This window comes from Antennarius striatus, chromosome 16 (assembly GCF_040054535.1).
Source record: "Antennarius striatus isolate MH-2024 chromosome 16, ASM4005453v1, whole genome shotgun sequence".
Taxonomy (NCBI): domain Eukaryota; kingdom Metazoa; phylum Chordata; class Actinopteri; order Lophiiformes; family Antennariidae; genus Antennarius; species Antennarius striatus.
In genome coordinates, this window is record NC_090791.1 from 6,847,860 (window position 1) to 6,867,063 (window position 19,204).

Sequence of the window (19,204 nt, forward strand, 5' to 3'; positions counted from 1 at the left end):
TAAAACAAGACTTTATCTGTGAATGATTATTCCTTTATCTGTGAGAAATGTTTTTTCTTAGACAACCCTCATGAAAAAGGTTGGTAATTTTTCTCCCAATTACTAAATCCAGAATTATATTTTTTGGCTAGGAATTTCACTCAGTCTTAACTTGCTCCCAAAGTCCAGGATTTAAGGAATTTTAAAGTAATAAAATATTGAATACAGGTAAAAATGACAAAAAGTAGGTTTTTAAAAAAAAAAAAAAAGCATGGTTAACTAGGTTAGTGTTTTCATGCAGTAGAATTAATCAAGTCACACTGAAAGTGATCAGTTGTCGCTTTTGAACTTGACGCCTCGATACTTTTGCATGAATTACATTTTTTCAACCCTAAAACTGAATCTTCTTCCAGCTTTAGCTCAGTCTGTTTGTGTCCACTAGAGGGCAGCAGCCTTGCATCGCACCAAGTTGGCCGCTGTAGGTTTATTTTCATCAAGTCTGACATTCAATTAGACTCGCACACCTCTTTCATTGGCAATTTCAATTTTAATAATTAGTTAAAGCATTTTGTTTGCAACCCATTCAGTGGTACTGATAATAGATCAGTGAATTCCTCTGGAATAGACCTTTAGGTTTGCTTTAATTGAAATATTAATGTGGTTTTCTGCCCAAATGACAGACATCATGTTATCCTTTCATCAGGTTTTCTTTGTCATTTTTCAAATAAATTATCCTCTATATTGTTAAACTAATAAATACAAATACGTTAAATGCTAAATTACAGTGTAACATTGGTCCACCACCCAACTCCTATTTATAATATTAATGATATTCATTGAGCTTCTCCATCTGTTGTGAACATAAAGGATCTTATGAAAGAGAGTAAACCATACATGCTACATTTCCTTATTAATGTTGTTTGTGAATTATCTTTACAAAACAGATCAGCCAAGATGCATGACACTATAGTTTACTGCCAACTCCACCATGTGACAAACAGTGGATCTGCATAGCTGTGATCAGTCATTACTTTGTGGCACGATGTTGTCAGCTGAGTTCAGGCTCTTAAATATTCAAATGTTTCCTTATAAGACTTGTTGTTGTTGTTTTTTGTCCTCAGTTTAAGGTAAAAAGTGTGTGGCGAGGAACTCTGTGAACCGCACGGCTGCACAAGATGAACCTCCACAACAAATTAATGTGAACAATTACACTTCATAAGGTGTCCTTAAAGCTGTGTGTGTGTGTCAAGGAGTCGTGTGGGGGGAGGGGATGATCAGTTGATGATGGGTGCGGCAGTGGGATGACTCATATTTGGAGTTGCCTAGCTACAGCTCGGAGTTGTTTTCTTTAGACTCGGAGTGAGAGTACAGTGTGTCTGGATCTCATTGAGAGAGCGAGGCCTTGTGGGGGTGGCATAAATTCGGGTGGCACTGAGCAGGAAACAGGAGGAGTACACATTTTCCCAAAAAAAGGAGAAGAAATCACATGAGGAGAAGCTGGAGTTAAATGTAGTAACGTGAGAGGGGGCATAATGGGTTGAGGACTATTAAAAGAGAACTCAGGGTGAGGAAATGAATCAAGCCTAAAAATCCCTGGCTAGTAACCATGGAGACGTGTCAGCTCAACTAAATAAGAGGAATTCTTTCTTTTTTTTCTTCTTTTTTTTAAAATGTAAACTGTGGCGAGGGCACCACGTCTGACACTTTTTAATATCTGCCCCCCCTTGTACTGTGAAGTACAGCGACTCACACCCTCCATGTTTGATTCATGGTGACTCCTGAAGCTGCACAACTTCCAAAGCGCAGGCAGACAGCCAGCGGGGCACATCCAACGGCAAAGGGAGCGATTCTCCAGGCTTTGTCTTTGATGTCTTAGCTTTTATTCCTACATCGGCATGTGAAGTGTGTGTGCACACACACAGTACAGTGTAATATGGCCAATACATAGGCAAATAGACATTCACACTTTTAAATGACTTTAAATGAAGTGTAAATTCTTCTTCATTTAACTGTAAATAAAGTTTTGACACAAGGACTCAGACGAGATTAATAAGCAAAAGATATTTTTCTTCTTAACCTTTTGAGATCATTTGTCAGTGGTAAGTAGTAACATGCTGTATGAGTCACAGATGAATTTTGTGATGTGTTATTTACAGTTACATAATTGAGTGGAGGTATTTAAGAGGCCCTGTGGACTGTCACATGAAACTGTTGGTACCTTATGACCAGTGTTTATTAAAATGTGGGTCAAGTAATCCTAAGATAAAGTCTGGTAGTTTTTTCTCCACAACCGACTGGTTAACTTTTCCTGAATACATCAAACTCATTAATATGCAATTGACAGACTGATGGGTTTTGTTTTTTTTTACTGATGGAGTATAGAGGAATTCAGAATAATTTTTGTTCAACAAAAGACCACAACCACAGCGTGAAAATGACCATCACTGGAAAATAGAAGGGATGGTGTAATTTATGACACACTGAGGGGAACAGTGGGAAAGAAATCTGAGTTCATGTTGTATGTTTCCCCTCTGCTTTTGCAAATGAGTCCCTCCCTTAGTATGATGATTAGTATGCACAGTAACTAGTAACTAACCATGCGTTTGTTTTCCATGAGAGATTCTGGTCATGTGACTGCTTTTGGAGGGAGACGAGGACGCACTGACATGCCTGTGTAATGGTTTATCGGCAAACGCAGCCCACTGACTCTGCTAGTAGGGACGTGGGCGATGGCTGAGTTTTCCAATTGGTTAACAGCCCAGGGTGAGGTGAGAGTTTCCACTCAAAAAACCCACCAATAGCAGCAGGAACACACACACATTCAAAGTCTTTGACACTATCTAGGTAAATGCTGCAAATATACACTGGGGGTATTTTTATAATACGACTTAAGGAATGGCAGGGCAGGGTGTGACATTGTCAGACGGGAAAGAATGAGCAGAGACAGTCGACCACAGACGGAGCGGTGCTGTTGTGTAAAGCAGCAGTGACTTGGCTGTGGTCGGGTTCACTCCCCTGACATGCAGGCACCGCTCTGCTGGATTTGTTTCACACAGTCATGTTGAAATACTCACTTACCAAGACTCCTCACAAACACCTCAATTAAGGGATTTTGATGTGACTCAACTAAATACTGCGATATATCCCGCCATAAGCCTTTTTTTTTTCTCTCCCTATCCACATCTAATTTATATGCATGACGTTAGGGAAGAATGTGTTTCAAAGAGATGAATACTTAACCAATGGAAATTAAGATGAATGGAGGGAAGCTTGGTGAATATGTAGGACATTTTTTAGTACAGTAATAGTCAAATGATCTTGCTGCTTCTCATGGGTTCTTTTTTTACAGTGTCATTTCCCATCATTCAGCGTGGCGCAGTTCTATGTATTTCAGTCCTCATTGAATATCATATTGAGGCCTGCATTCCACTCTTAATGACCCCACACTTTGTAGGCGATGTGACAAACTAACCCACCGTCAGCCAGCCGACTGTGAGAGTATTTCAAGGAATCAAGTTTAATAAGTGTGTACAACACTTCACAGAGTACACAATATCACAACTGTTCCCAGTGATCTGTTTTGACTCTGGTTTTTCCAGTACTGATCAGCAGTGGCTGAATGACAATGGGATGATTGTTGAGCGAGCCATCTTATTGGTCCTCCTCCATGGTTATGCAGACATGTGATTCGTCAATTTTGTGTTTTGATCCAAAAAATGTTTTGCGGCTGAACTCCTGCTCCTGCAGCTGTACGCAACGACACGGTCAAACATCCATGAACATTTTTTCCTCTTAAGATTTGCACGTCATTGTATTTCCACGCCCAACAATATACCAAGTAATGGAAAAATGCCCAATTTTGCTAAAAGTGGCAAAAATTAGGCTTCAATGCTGGTTTCAGTATTTGTGCGGGAAAGCTTGGAGGGAGTGTCATATCACAATTTATGATTCAGTTCAAACTTTGGCTTACCTAAACTGCAAGGTGGGGTAGACACGCCCAGGACAGAATCAGGTTCGACCACATTCTCTCTGCTACCCTCTGTCTTTTTCTCAGGCTTGTCTTTTTCTGCTCTCAATGACTTCTTAAATTTGTATCTCACCAGCAGCTGCAGTCCATGAAGCACCGTGTCATTTCAAAAGTCAAATTGTCCTGCTGCGAGTATTTGCACACCATCCTTGTACGCAACTGAGTCTGTTAGCTCCAGTGGTGTTGTTTGTGTTCATGCAGCGGATAAAGTGCAGTTTTTGCTTACGTTTAGAATTGCAAAAGACCAGAGAACCTCAGAGGGATTTGGATGGGGCACATTCTACTGCATTTGCTGTTTGCTGTTAAACGCAGCATTTAAATATGTATTTAGCTGTTCTGATGAAAGACAGCTGATTTGCATTGGTGAGCTATGAGTCCAAAGTGTTGGAATTTGCAACCTGGGAGGAGACGCAGTCCTAAGTCATCGACTCCCAGAATCGATTGAACTCTGAAAATTTTGAGAAAAATACAGGCAAAATGAAATGATGATTCATTTGTAGGAAGGTTGAATCTAGTTTTAACTGGTCATTGGGGAATTCAGATATTCAAACTCTTTCAAGGTCTGCATCACAATGACAGTTAAGGTCACACCCTGTTAGCAACCATAGAGAATTTAAATATCTGTATTTGTCGCCAAGCAGAAGTCCAGTTGCTTCAGATTCAACATTCAAGGATCACAATGACATGAATTCATGAGAGTATACACCCACACAGAGTGAGCCATTGTATGAACATTCTGCACAGTATACACGTGTAGCATGACCAGGGTGCAGTTTCATGCATGCAATTCTCTCACTATGACTGGATGGAGATTCGTTCATGTCAGCCTTGACGGTATTGTCATGGAAGTGGTCAGTGATACCCATGAGGTGCAGACACGTGACGTGTTGCCATGGCAGAAGTGTCGTTTTGTTAAACAATTCAGTGCTGGCTGCTTATCATTCCCATCTGCCACGTCCCTTTGTCTAATATGAAAAAAGGTTATTTTCAATGACAACCACATTAAAAAACAATGCTTTCTCATTTCAGCTAACGAGAAGTGCTTTTGTTTAGTGTGCAGTTTAGTGTGTGTGAGTAACCTTACAAACACCAGAATGTAGCCGCACAAGTAGCGCTGTTGCTGAAGGTGATGCATTGACAGGTGAATAATTTCTGAAGCCTGTTATTATCTTGTTAGCTCACGTTTGAGGCTGAGGCTGAGTCTGAAGTGATACTGACCAGGTACACAGCCTTTGACTCACTCTTCTGATGGTGTGTGGGTATTTTGTTATGTTCATCACACACCTAAAGTACTGAAGTCAGTTTGTCAAATATCATCTTTGGCTTTCTTGTCTGACCTGCACTCTTGTGTGTTTGTATGAATAAATTTTATTATTAGTATTATTCTTCTGTACAATTACAAATATGTTATAAGTTTTGGGTTGACAGCAAAAAATCACACAGATTTATTTGTGGCATTAAGTGAATAATGTATTACTGGTGAAAAAGGGCACTGTATAAAAGAGTTCTTAATGTAGAGAAAAAGCCATGTCCTGTGGACTATGGGCGGTTCTAGGATCGGACCTTTGGGCACTAATACGCACAGATATTTGTGCGTATAGGATTTTTTTCTCACACACATTCATCACGTATAGCACTGTCGACATCACAGAAAGCTAGAGCCAATCATTAGGCTTGAACCAGCAGTTGTAATTAAACACAAGGCAAAGACCACAGACCAATGTGTGGAAATGAACTTCTGTCATGTTTGAATAACAAGGTTGGAAGCACGCACAGGAAAAACAAAACGATATGACAGAAATGTAGATACAACAATATTAAACACTTAATCTATTTACCCTGGGTTTGGCTAAAGGGGGCAAACTGTACAATGGTATTTTAACTTGCAAATAAAAGTGTGATTTTATTTGTTTAGTTTAAGTTAGTTGTGCCTTTTACCAGGTACTCGTTTATTCAAATACTTCAGAAATGAAAACAATGTGAGATATATGATATATAGTTTTTTAGCCTGTCAAACTTTGCATTCCGTCTGCTTGTTTTATCTTCTGGATCCTCTTTTTTTGGGAGGTTGAAGATTCGCTTCTATGACTTTCTTCCTCTTTCCAATTAAAATAAATAATGTTAAAACCTCGCTTGAAACATCTTCATAAAGTTAAAGACAGAGAAAGTTAAACCAATAACTTTTTCCTATGTACAGTTAGAACCCTGATCATACTAGTGAAATGCCAAAAATAGAAAATTAATATCCTTAGGACTTTCACTACTGTGTGTGTCTTGTTTGGAATTGATAATCAACAGGATACTTTGTGCTCTGACACATAATTAATCAATGCATGCTGCCACCTCAGAGCTGGGGGGCTCAAATTCATCAAAGGATTTCACAACCCTTGGAATTTACCAGGCTTCAGGTTCTCATTTTGGGTCGTCCTTGTAAATGGAAAGCAGGCAAAATACAAAGTGGTCAAAAGAAAATACCATAAAATCAGACTGAAGATCACAAATATGTTCCAGTTGGTCATGAGATTTATTGCTGTGAGAACATATTGGTCCTGTGTGAATCACCAAACAAAATTTCATGGAAATACAACTGGACTTAAAATACAAGTTTTAAATGATGATTTTATTACATAAAATATTATTTAACATTAACTGCATGCACCTTTCGCATTAAAGTTCAATGTTTATGTCACCATTATCCCAAAATCAATGAACAAAAAAGCCATCCACTGGAGAAGAACGAGGTGAAAGCTATAACCAACTACATTCAAAAATTGAACTGTGATGAACTGGTGAGTTGTCCAGGGTGTACCCCGCCTCTAGTCAACTGGGATAGACTGTAGCTTAAGCTGTGACCTGGATTCGGATAAGCGGATGAAGACAAAATTATTACGATCATCTCGTTTTCAAAAAAAATGAATTAATGAATGGATCTGACACGGTTCAGCTTGAGATACATGCAAGAACAGAAAAAACCATGAGGGCATTCATCACTTTCTGACACCAGCACACCTTCAAAACCATTTGAACAACTGGGTCACTTCAGGACACCAAGTCCTTACCAGAGGCACCACCTATAGAAAACAGCACTGACCAGCCCTTTTCAATCCTTCATGCAGACCAGATCAAACATCCCAAACAGAAGTGGAAGAGTATGTTGCTTCTGTGCCAACTCACTGCAGGAAAGAGATAGAGGACAGAGAAACCACAACCTCAAAGCTCAGACTGAGTAGGCTGTGGCACAGTTTGAAGACTGAACTTCAGAATGAATCCACAGTGACATAGACACAAACGTGTGACCCCGTGCAAGCGCAAAAACCACTCTGTGCTTGACCGCACACAAGAAGTGAGAAAGGTGGGATAGCGGTGACCACAGGAGGCAGTGACACATAGTTGGGTCAAAGTTTGCTGCCAACCAGGACAGCAAAGGGACTTTCAAAAGGACCTGATTGTAAATAGGCGAAAGGTGCTGTCGCAGACCACCCCCCCTGGTTCAGAGATGGCTTGCAGCACTGTGAGTGTCAGATTTGAAATAGGACACCCAAAAATTTTTTACAGTTGTACCCCCAAGACAAATGTTCAAAGATGAAGTCGTATCATGTGCAACACTACCAGAAAGAAATGATGCAACCCAAAGGGAAACGCCACACCTCTATGTAATAACACTTACCTTTACTTCTGATCATAGCATATAAACTTTATGAGGGAGAAGACAGGGCTGATTGATTGATTGATTCTCACCCTAACTACACAGTGTGGTACATGCAAATATCAAAGCACCCGCCAAACCAGACAAAACCCAACTATATGAAACTTACTCCAAGTTCAACAACTAATTAGTGCATGAAAACATGCTGGCAAAGTCAAGAAACTACATATTTCCTGCAGAGTGACTCACAAACTCAATGAAAGAAATGAAATGAAAATGATCATCAGTCTTCAGGGACCAGTAGGGAGAGACAAACTGTTAGGAATTATTATGAACCAGAACCATCTGTCCACGGTGATCCAAGCAAGGGAACTCTGAACTCTGAAGGGTTCACCTTACTTTAAAAAAACAAAACAAAAACATTTTTAAACTCATTCAAATTCTTAGAAATGAATGTAACCTTTATAGCAGCATCTATATGGCGTCTCAAATATCCGAGATTCCAACATGCACAAACATGAACCGTCTTCTGAGTGCTTCCACTTCACATGTCAGCTGACATTTCAACTTCTTTTCTCTTAATGTAACATTTCTTTAACACATCAACAGACCTCAAAGCTCACCTCCTTCATTCTTCTATGCCTTAACCGATCACATCTGCTTTCAGCCATTACGCTCCAGTTGGTGTCTTGACTTACATTTTACCCTCGGCGTACTTACATTAGCTTCAAAAATGACCATTTTTCACCGACTTCCATCATAGCGTCAGCATTTCAGCCATTTCGAATGTTTCTCACATTCAGCTGCAAGCCTGCACATTTTCTCAAAAAATCATCCTTAACTAGTTTTTCAAGTATGACCGATGAATTCTGAGAAAAAGTTACGGTTTTGTTGGTATTTACAGTTTCTGGTCAATCGTTGCACCCACCCCAAAAAGTTTTAAAGCAGCTTTAAAATCAAACTGCCTTGTAAAACTATAAAATCTACTTAAAAGCTGCACAACATGAAACCTTTTTTAATTTTTGTGCCCGATGTTAGTCATCATTCCTCTCCCTAGCTCCCTGTGGACAAATATATTTTCAAAAAAGGTGTGTCGCGCTGTCAGGACAACTTTTGGACATTTGATCTCCTCGGCCTTCATTCATCAGTCTTTTTCTATGGCACACCAACAACAACCTGTCAATCAATGAAGCTTTTTTGATGCATAAGAAAACGTCATTTTACTATATTGTGATGATATGACTTGGCAAAGTCACACTGCTCTGAAATATTCAACCTTAATGAAAACTAACTCATGTGCTCATGAAGTAGCTGACTGTGACTCTTCAGGGTCAGATCAATCAAATGACGGAATAATTATTGAACATGCAGCGATGTGAAACTTCTCCAACAACCCCCTCTCCACATTCCATTCTCACTGCCTTCATGTCTGTCTCCATCCTCCTCCTCCCTCTGTTCTCACTCCCTCCTTCTCACCCACTCAAGCTACAACTTGCACCCAGTAGCCCCCACCTCTTTATCCCGCGCAACCAACAACATTCCTTCATCCTGAAACTCCTTCCTCTGCTGTAACAAAAGCGGGAAAAGACGAAGGGTGGCGATCGAGAGGGAAGGCCACACTTTCGGTTGTGTTTGCGTGTGTGTGCACGCCTCGGTTTGGTTGTTTGCTTCTATACACAGCAGCAATGGTGGGACTGTGATTAGGCTGGGCTGCAGTCTGTCACCATGGCAGCATAGCCAGAATCACTGTCAATAATGTCCAGTGTTTTGGGAGTTTCCCCCTTCAAACATCAGTGAGTCATCAGCTTCCGACCCGGATGAAATCGCCCTCAGCTGAGTGATACAGATATGAGACAAACGGAAAATGTATCACCAGCCCACAAATATTTTTTCAAATAGTAGTCAGGTTGATCTTTTACATGTGTGTAAAACAGACAGAGAGAGAGAGAGAGACAGAGAGAGAGAGGGCTGGGCCAGTGGGAGGGGTGAAGGACTGATCAAGCAAGCGAGAGGCTTGTCATGGGTGTGGACTCAAAAAGAGGGCAGGGTAAAAGTGGGCGGACGGGTAGTTGCTGGTGTTTGTGCTTTTAGACACTGAGTCTGAAACAAGTCTTCAGAGGGGGAGGAATTTGACTTGACGCACAGCCACCAAACAGTAAGTTTAAATTATTGTCTTTCTGAATCCTTGCAACTTCTTAATTCTTCATAGCTGGGACTGAAATGATACCACAGTATTTAAATCAGGGTTGTCCCAGGTTGAGTTTTGCTTCAGGTTCCTAACTTTTATTTAAGAATTGCCAAGGATTAAGAGGAGCAGACTAAATGCAAGTGTGTGTGTGTGTGTTCCTCCCGTGGACCTGATCACCTTCACGGGTAACTTGATCATCAGCTTACAGTCCACCATTAATGGCCAGGTGAGGCCGTTTCTCAGGTGGGTTCAGTTCTTACAGCAGCTGAACTGAACTCAGTCGTCTTTCTGATTTGCTTTCAAGAAGTGCAACAAACCTGAGCTCAGCACTGAATTCCAGTTTGAGTAATGGAAAATATGCCCCATCCAGGCCAGATCTAAAAACCCAGCAGCCACAGCCGACACGTTTCATTCTCGGGCAATGTTTTGGAGAAGTCTTGAGCAAAATGCTCCACCAGTGTCTTTTAATATGTCTGACTTTTACTTGACGGTTTTATTAGTTCAGTAAAGTTTTCTCATCTAATAAATAAAGGGACAACTCAAGAGCACACCCATATTTGAACTCTTAGCTTCCCAGGAAGAAATTATTCAAATATTTATTAGAATATTTTACTTCATTGTGGATCGTTGACGTCTGTTAAATTTGGTGCATATTGGTAATTCTATGTGATTGAAGATTTGTAAGGCGTGATCACGTGTGTGTACCCACCCAGTGTCTGAGCTTGCGTCCGGTTGTGAGTAAGAGAGAGGGAGCTGTGTGTGTTTGTTGACACAGCCATTGACCACACCTTTACTGTGCAGAGAACCGAAGCATTCCAGATGTTCCTTTTCCTCTTTTCGCGCCCTTTGCAGCCTCCAGACCAGAACCAAAGATGGTTGGTGTTCAGAAAAGAGTGCATCAAATTTGAGATGAAATCTGTGATATCCGTGAGAAGAGACACCTGTAGGTTCACCGATGAAGTAGGGAGATTGTGGTTTAGTAAGAACACCAAAGGTTTGTACAGTATTCCTAAGTAAGATTAGAGGTTTTTGGGGCTCTAGTGTGTTAAAGCAGTTGTCTACATCCAGGGGATGGGGCGTGTGTCAGCTAGGAGGGGGAATAACAGGTATTCTCCAGTTATTTTAAGGAGTGGCGGGTTTTCTTGGAGGCATTAGACAAGTCCAAACTCATCTGCTTGCCATGAACTTCCCTCCAGTTACAAGCAGTATCGGTTTTTCCAAAGATCACGTGATTTTGTTCATTGATTTGTTTACCGTCTGCACAAATACTCGCCAGCAACGGCCTAATTCTTTCCGAGAACATTATTTTGCTGTGTTTTAATGCAGGCCTTTTCCTGGGAAAAGGTTCGTTGTAACTCAAAGTAATTAGAAGCTGTGAAGCCACGCCCTGAGTGGGTGCCAGGTTTTGGTCTTGCTTTGCAGCGCTGAATGTGTGTTTATGAAGAGTGTGTGTGTATGTACATGCTTGGAGCTGTCTGGATGCCTTTCTGAAAGCAGGCAGGAAGTGTGGTGCCTTTGTTAGAGGCTATATTTGACGCTTTCAACAGCAGATTAGTTTGGTGTGTGTGTGTGTGTGTGTGTGTGTGTGTGTGTGTGTGTGTGTGTGTGTGTGTGTACGTGTGCCTCTTTAGGTGGAGGTAGGCCTCCAGTGATATTCATCCTACAGAGTGAAGGGCGGAAAGTGGTGTAACAAGTTTTCTCTTGTGTCTCTGTCCCTCCAGTTCATTCATCATGCTGATTCTCCTTGCTGCAATCTTTGCCCTTCACATCATAGGAATCATCCTCCTCCTGGTGGCCACCATTGACAATGTAAGTAATTCAATTGTGTCGTTTTATTTCTACATATTTTACTGCACCAAGGTGCCCCCCCCCCACACCCCTTCGTCCCCCCTTTCCCCCCCCTGTAAAGACTTGTCATAGCGTGTGCTGAAGACTTACATGCATCTCCCTGCATGCCGATGGTGAATGGCTGCTTACCTCATTTACGTCACTCAACAGACTCCCGCTCCTCTCAGGGCCACATGTTTGACATTTCATTAAGACAAACAGAGCAGCTGTTGTGTTGTCATTCTTTGCCACCAAGTGCATTTTTATACATGTTATTTTACCTGCGAGCAAGGTGCCGGTCAGTTGGGGCATACGTGCAAAATATTTGTGATTCCTGAGTCGCATACCTGCTTGAAGGAATGCTACTATGACAGGCGGGTGAACATCCCTCCCACCTCCTTTTTTATTCCGTTGCCTGCAGCTGTTCACAATTACATGTCAGAAGACAGTAAACAACCACTAACCATAGTGACCCATACTCTTCCTTTGATTCACCCCTTCCTTAGCAGTGAGTCATTCATTTTCCTGTGGCATGTAGGGAGATTGTCCAAAATCATGACTTGATATATAACATCGTCTATTTTTTTTTTTTCTTTTTCAGGCCTGGTGGATGACTGAAACCATTTCCACTGATGTGTGGGCTCGGTGGATATATGCAAACGGAGCATGGAACTACACTGATCTACCCACAGGCTCACACTACCCAGAGGGTAAGCCACATTTGCACCACCCATACTGTAAAGATGCAACATAAGGAGAACCTGTTTCACCTGCATACAACATGTGAACACAAAGTCACTTATTTCTCGGTAATTCTTCCCACATTTATTGAAATACATACCTTAAATAAAACCTTCACAACTGAGGTTTCTTTCAAAAGTATTTCTTTGACACACGTGAGAACCACTTGATAAAAATTCATGCAGGAGCCCATCATCAGTCACAAGAATCCAATTTGGGAAATAAGTTTTAGTAGTAAGTTAATATTTGTGAGCAAATTATCAAACAATTTGTTTACTTGACAGCTTGATTATCAAACTCTTTGCTCCTTCAAGTGATTTGAAAAGTAGCCGTTACCATACTTTATAATACTGTACTATTTCTAGTGACACCCTCCCAAACATTTGCATGAAAACAGTTCTCGGTTACACAAATTCTCTTCGTTTTGCAAATTAAGACCAGCATGAGATCAAACTTCATGCTTCCATACAGCCTAAAATTAATAATGATGTCACACAAGCAAAAGATGTTTGTCTGTTGAACACCGTGTGATGTTGGCTTTACTTTTATTTGTATATTAGTTCAGATGTTGGGACCCCAAAATAAAGTAAATGTACACAAGTTCTTGACATTCACATGACAAAGTATTTTTAAACCCATCACAATCATCACAGATATTTGTCACTGCAGCATTACCGTTTCCTGGGTGTGTCATCCTCATTGTTTCCTCCTCTCTGGCTCCCCCTGCAGATTACCTCCAGGCAGTGCAGGCCACCTCTGTGCTGGCTTGTATATTCTCCATCCTGGGCATCTTTGTGTTTGTGGCTCAGTTGTTCACCCTCAGTAAAGGGCAGAGGTTCACCATCTCCGGCGTCTTTCAGCTGCTCGCCTGTGAGTATTTGACTAAATTCTCTCCTGTTGATTTAAATTCATTTTCTCTCTCTTTCTGGATCCCTCTTTCTGTCCTCATTCGTGCACCAATGAGCACCTCTTGTCCCCTGCAGGTCTGTGCATCATGATTGCTGCCTCCATCTACACGGACCGCTTTCACATTGATGAGAAATTTGGCTGGTACGGTCACAGCTACATCCTGGCATGGATCTCCTTCGTTCTCACGCTCATCTCCGCCATCACTTACTTTGTGCTACGCAAGAAGACTGCGTGAGAAGGACACTAGAGCTAGCTCCAAACAGCCCACAACCTCTGGCTGGATTTACTCTTTCAGCTAAAATCTGATTTTAGTCACTGATGGGTGGGTTTTTATATTTGCCTGTTTCAAACATCAGATTTGAGCTGCTTGTGTAGGTTCAGCCACAGATACAGAACACCTTAATCCTCTGAAATACATAGTCGTGTTTGATGGAGTCTACTGTCAGGAATTTAGTTTTTAGGTGTTCCTGAAGTAAAATGCAAACTCAGTCAATCACAGCTGTATTTGAGTAAACACGGTTTGGGTTGTGTTTCTTTAGGGCATCTGAGGAGTAGGAATATTTTTGTTAACTGAACAAAATTTGCCTTAATGCATAGATGCTAGAATAAATTAAGATCTGTCAGGAATTCTGGATTATGACAACACCAGATTTAAGAGTCTAATCTGTGGTCTCTTTGTTGCGTAATGTACATTTAAATATGGATATGAGTGTTGGCTAAAAGGGGCGAGTTTATTTTAGTTTATTGGGGTCATTTGTTATGTTTGTTCAGCAATTTTTGTTTCATATATCCACTCTGGAAACTATAACATTATGAGATTGGTTTTCATCATACTTTACAAAGTTATGCTGTTTTGAAGTCTTAAAAAAATGTCATTAACATATCAGCTGTTGAAGACGTGCGTGTGATCTAATCTTATGACTATGCAATGATATAAAGTGTCAAATCAATAATATTCTGCAGTCGTCGTGATTGTTTTGTTCTGTGATTATTTCTGATCAGGTCAGTTTAAGTATTGAAGTACAAAACAAGCCAAATCCCACATACAAGCTTTTACACCACAGTATTGTAGTGTTGTTTATAGAAAGCACAATGAAGTAAGTCAGAATAATGAGCTACAAAGTTAAGAGACATAAACTGCTTTCCTGCAAGTTAGAATGAAACATCTGAGCATTATAAATTAATCCACCAAAACTTGTGTAAATTCAACAAGTCTAACTGATGCCTTTCAATCTTTATCAAATCCTTTATGTCCTCCCAGGGTGTCAACATGGCCACTGATTTGACTTATAGAGCATGAAATATATGTGTAAATGTTTTTTCTAACATTAAGTTTACGACTAATACTGTTTTATGTTGTCATTTCTCATTATGGGTGACAGTGACATTGACTTTTACAACATTAAAACTTGAGTTTTGACAAATTATTAAAGTTATTTTATTCTTTCATCCCCATTTGTCATGATTGATAAAGATTAGCTGCACATTTGTACAATTATGTTTCCTTGGGTTAGTTTGTTTTATAGATTTATGGTTTCATGAAGTTTGTACACAAATAGTGAAATAATTCTACCAGTCTGATGCATAATTTTAGTTTGAGGCTTTCAAAGTGGGCTGTATTCTTCATCTGGGCCATAATGGTTCTCCTGGTGTCCTGGTGGGTTCATGTAGAACCCAGACGGAGATGGGAGGGAGAGGCGGTGGAATGGGGATGCAGGCGCAGGGTGGGGGGGAGGAGGAGGAAATGAGTCTGAGTGGTGCAGAGGTAGGGAGTGAGAGTGTGTGAGCCTCGGCGTGGAGGCTCGTAAAGTTTCTGACGGCGGCTCGTAGTACGGAGACAAATGGGAAATCCGAGGAGGTGACTGGTGATGGGCCTGGCTCATCGCTGGGTTCACTGGAGTAAAAGGAGGAAATGCTGGCAGGAGCCCCATCAAGTTAAAGCTGCAGGGGTAGAGGCCCGAGGTGCGTCGGGGTCCCACCATCAGGACCTTCTTGGTGTAGTTGTTCAGAGTGGAGACACCGGCTGACATACAAACAGTAAAGGCAAACCAGGCCACACTGATGGAGACAGAGAGGGACAGGAAAGATACATCCCGGTTATGATTGGACTCGAAGTGAAAATTACAACCTGGACTTCCCCTGAGCCGCACATTTACGTCACACACGGTCATTCAAAATGCAACTTTTAAAAGATCAAAACCTCTATCATCTGCATAAATAAGTGATTGAACCCTAACAAGTCCAAGATCGTCAATGTAGTTTGAGGTCAGGCCCTCTGTCTACACAATTCTAGATAGTAAATGAACTCACTAGAAAGCCCACGAGTAGCCATAACTGTGAGGCTTGAAATCCTCTGGTCCCATTGAGACTGTGCTCTGAAAAACCTGCATGAACATCATATGACCCACCATCCCAAGCAGACCTGAGGACAAACAGGAGGAAATACACCCAACTGGTTCAGGAAGTTCAAAGAAGCACGGTTGTTCTGCTCTTTCCATGTTGTCTGGTTCAATTATCCGCAGAGGACAAATTAGCGTACCTCCCAGGACGGTGAAGACCGCAGCAAAAGCATTGAGCATTTGGCCCCAGCGTTGTGTTGAAGGGAACCAGGCTCCGATACACAACTGCACTGACAGCAATGTGCAGCTGATTAACAGCAGACCAACGTACATGAGCTCCAATGAGAGCGACAGCCACATCATCGCTGTGGATAGAGAAGATGCTCAGCACAAAAACAGATGAGGGTTGGGAATTTAATCAAAAGAGAGAAAAGTATCTCCTAATAATGGAGGAGAAATTGATGATTTTACCTTTTTCAGAGCCTGGCGTCAAAGTATAGAACCCTCGACATTTCTCCTCTGGAAATGACAACAATGGATATGAAGTGGGAAACTTACTGACAGTAAATGTGTAAGTACACAGTACGATAGTAATGTTACATCTACTTCTTTCATATTGCTGTTTGTGCACCCTTCAACAGCCCTGACCTCACCAACTTCATCAGTCTCAGCAGAGTCATCAGCCACCGCCACCACCACCACCAATAGCTGGACTCCATGGAAGATTTTTCTTGCTGTTGTTCATCGCGTGCTGCAATAAATGTCCTTTTTTTTCTTCTCCTGGTTGAAGTGTTTTATTCTTATTTTTTTCACACAAGGTAATGGTGAACCTTGACTTTTTGTGGCCAGAACAATCATTACAATAAACTCTTTCTTTCTCCCCTTCAAATGGAAAAACAGAAAAAAAGAAGAAGTGATTTTGCCTGTTATGGGGATTAGAAAAAAAAATTGATAATCTTTTCCTCGCTTGCCTCATAGGGTTTCACTTTGGAGCAAATAAGGATTTTGAGTGTTTGATTTCTCCTTTACTTCTAACTATTACACATCAAAATAATGAAAAAAATATTTATTTATACGACTAACCGTATTCGTTGGTTAAAAGTTCTCACCAAACTTTGGTATCAAGCTCAAACCATAAAATGATTCGTACATCAGGAGCAAATGAGATGGTGAAAACCCAGCCGATGTTTGTGAATCCTATTAACCTTTCTCTCGCTGGGTTTCTAATCCATAATTGAGTCATGCAGTTGAAGTCTAAATCTCTGAGCCAAACACAGACTGATGGTAATCTTCTTTGGGCTGAACACATACCCAAACACACAGACACAGACACACACACACACAAATTAACACACCTAAAGCCATCATATTATCACCCTGGATTTCCTCTCCTCGTGTGACCTATTTCATCGTGTGTCGGACTAGTGCCACAGTTCCAGTGTGCTGCAATGATTTCCTGTCTGAGCTCATCCTCATGTCACCTTGGGAATATCCTCTACCAGCAAACACAACCTGATCAGGCCATAAGAGCGAGACACGCTCATAAAATCCAGTGATAGTAATTGCACATATATATTAGAGGTCATCTGTACAAATCATGTGTTTTCTCATTTATGAGTTTCCTCCACTCACTAAATCCTTTCCACGGTCACTAGTGACACATTTCAGCTTTTTTCTGTTGGAAGGAACTGATCTTTATCTTTTGACCTTCATTTCTCAGACAGGATTTTTTTTTCTTTCAGTTTGCTTGAAAGTGGATTTATTTTGGAAAAGACATCTTTTTAAAAACTTTTTTTTTTTCATTTTACAAAAATGCTAAAACATTACATTTTTCTTTCTTGTCTTTTCTCACCCCAGGTGTCTGAGTAGATGTTCTCCTCACAGGTGATGAACAGGCCAGTATGAAACGCAGGAAAGACAAACCGATCGTCTCCCGTCTCCCAGAAGAACTGGATGTTGGAGGAGTTGGAGATGCCAGGAACGGGAATGCAGTTGCTGTGTTTGGTGGGTGTACAAAGGGGTTTGGGTACTTTCTGTTTACCCACACACCAGTAGGACGACAGGAGGGCCACGGTCCCCAAGAAGAGAGACACGACCGTCTGGATGAAGGAGAGGCGAGGGGAACGCATCCGAGCCAGGAACGCCATCATGGAAGGATTGAATGAGGGTTTGTGCTGGCCAAGGATCTGCAGGGATGGAGACAAATTTACACAAATGGAGCGATGGTTGTTTATGCATATTTTTAACAATATTACTTCACTTAGAAAACAATGGATTATATATATATATATTTGATAAATGGCATAATTCTTTTCCGTTATTAATCCACTCCACATCAAGAGAAATATTGCCAGTAATCATCATCATCATCACTGTTTTCCAAGAAGAGGCAGGTAGCCTAAGACGATCTGTGACTCATTTGAGAGAGGCTGTGAAGAAGTTGTTGATTTTAATCACATTTGAAGAATAAAAATTCTCCATGAAAGAAAATTAAGCCAAAACTGGTGTGAAAAATGATGGAAAATTGCCGTCACCATGAACACCGTGTTTGAAAGCAATACCTGAGCGATTATACGAGCAAACAGAAAAAGTGATTTGAATTGTATTTTGCGACCCATCATAATTGTTATAAATCCATTTCTAGACCAGACATCCTCCTACTGCCACCGGCTAAGCCTGATTACTCAACGTCATTTGGTGTATTAAACAATCAAAAAGGAGGAAAAAAATGCCCTCACCTCCTCCTGTGTCTCACTGCATCCTTAGTTTAAGATTGGAAGGAAACATCCGGCTCCTCCGGCTGCCTTTCACATTAGATGGAGTGAGGAAGGATTCTGGAAGTCACCCAGCCCTCCGTCAGTAGAGCAGACTGTCAGTCTTTATGATCAGCCCCCATTATGACCCCACACAACTGTGAGCGTATCACACAAACACACACTTCCTTAATCCATCTGTATAAATCCAAAACAGACAACTCTGTTCCATCTGTTTTCATTTGACTGGTTGTGATCTGTTTCTTTCACCTCTCCTTTCATCTCTCCCTCCATTCCAATGATTTCCAGCCCGTAAAAGCATGCAAGACAGCTCTAGTGTGAAAGTCACCAGGGTGTGGAGATGGCAGACTGCATGTCGGGCTATGAGCATATCTGAATTCATCTCATTATCTGCGTTCATCCTCATTTTAGAATGTCAACATTAAACTTCAGCTAAATGAGTTAGTTTGATGAAGTTATGTTCTCATGTTAAATTGTATGACACAAAAAAAATCCACAACCTGGTTCTAATTTTTCTAGACTTAAGTAAATGAATCCCAACCTGTCCTCCCAAAAACAACCCTGATATTCAGAATGGGGTTAAGCATTCCTTTCAAACCTAAAAGACAGGAGGAAGAAAAGGAGGAGTAGAGGATGTGTGTATAGATGGAAATAGAGGCAGAGATCGCTCATAGGCGAGAGCACCTGTTGAGATTGACAAATGAATTTGGGTCAGAAATGCCTTAAATTAAGACGAGAAGTAACATTTTGAAGAACAAAGGCGACAAAAGATGT

General features: G+C 41.0%; 2 protein-coding genes across 4 annotated transcripts; one reads left to right on the plus strand and one right to left on the minus strand.

Moving 5' to 3' along the window:
- Nucleotides 1–9,671: 9,671 nt before the first annotated feature.
- Nucleotides 9,672–14,766, plus strand: LOC137610302 (epithelial membrane protein 2-like). Its single transcript, XM_068337864.1, has 5 exons — nt 9,672–9,807; nt 11,562–11,649; nt 12,269–12,377; nt 13,138–13,278; nt 13,392–14,766. The coding sequence occupies exons 2-5, from the start codon at nt 11,572–11,574 to the stop codon at nt 13,550–13,552; spliced, it is 489 nt and encodes a 162-aa protein (XP_068193965.1). The 5' UTR covers nt 9,672–9,807; nt 11,562–11,571; the 3' UTR covers nt 13,553–14,766.
- A 131-nt stretch (nt 14,767–14,897) lies between these two features.
- LOC137610301 (germ cell-specific gene 1-like protein) lies at nt 14,898–19,074 on the minus strand. 3 transcript variants are annotated; one of them, XM_068337863.1, is made up of 5 exons: nt 18,395–19,074; nt 17,509–17,842; nt 16,128–16,175; nt 15,628–16,021; nt 14,898–15,375 (listed from the first exon to the last, which is right to left on the minus strand). In XM_068337863.1, the coding sequence occupies exons 2-5, from the start codon at nt 17,804–17,806 to the stop codon at nt 14,922–14,924; spliced, it is 1,194 nt and encodes a 397-aa protein (XP_068193964.1). In that variant the 5' UTR covers nt 17,807–17,842; nt 18,395–19,074; the 3' UTR covers nt 14,898–14,921. The 3 variants fall into 3 exon arrangements, with proteins under 3 accessions (XP_068193964.1, XP_068193963.1, XP_068193962.1); XM_068337862.1 differs by having other exon boundaries at nt 15,628–15,739; nt 15,857–16,021; nt 17,509–19,074; XM_068337861.1 differs by having other exon boundaries at nt 17,509–19,074.
- Nucleotides 19,075–19,204: the final 130 nt, after the last annotated feature.

What these genes read in the sequence shown, in the direction of transcription:
- LOC137610301 (XM_068337861.1), bottom strand. Translation starts at nt 17,992, where the DNA reads ATGTGGAGTGGATTAATAACGGAAAAGAATTATGCCATTTATCAAATA. An exon ending in CATCTACTCAGACACCTGGG is followed by an intron (nt 16,176 to 17,508) that starts GTGAGAAAAGAC and finishes TGTCATTTCCAG; the next exon opens with AGGAGAAATGTCGAGGGTTC. An exon ending in GACGCCAGGCTCTGAAAAAG is followed by an intron (nt 16,022 to 16,127) that starts GTAAAATCATCA and finishes CTCTATCCACAG; the next exon opens with CGATGATGTGGCTGTCGCTC.
- LOC137610302 (XM_068337864.1), top strand. Translation starts at nt 11,572, where the DNA reads ATGCTGATTCTCCTTGCTGCAATCTTTGCCCTTCACATCATAGGAATC. An exon ending in TGGTGGCCACCATTGACAAT is followed by an intron (nt 11,650 to 12,268) that starts GTAAGTAATTCA and finishes TTTCTTTTTCAG; the next exon opens with GCCTGGTGGATGACTGAAAC. An exon ending in AGGCTCACACTACCCAGAGG is followed by an intron (nt 12,378 to 13,137) that starts GTAAGCCACATT and finishes CTCCCCCTGCAG; the next exon opens with ATTACCTCCAGGCAGTGCAG.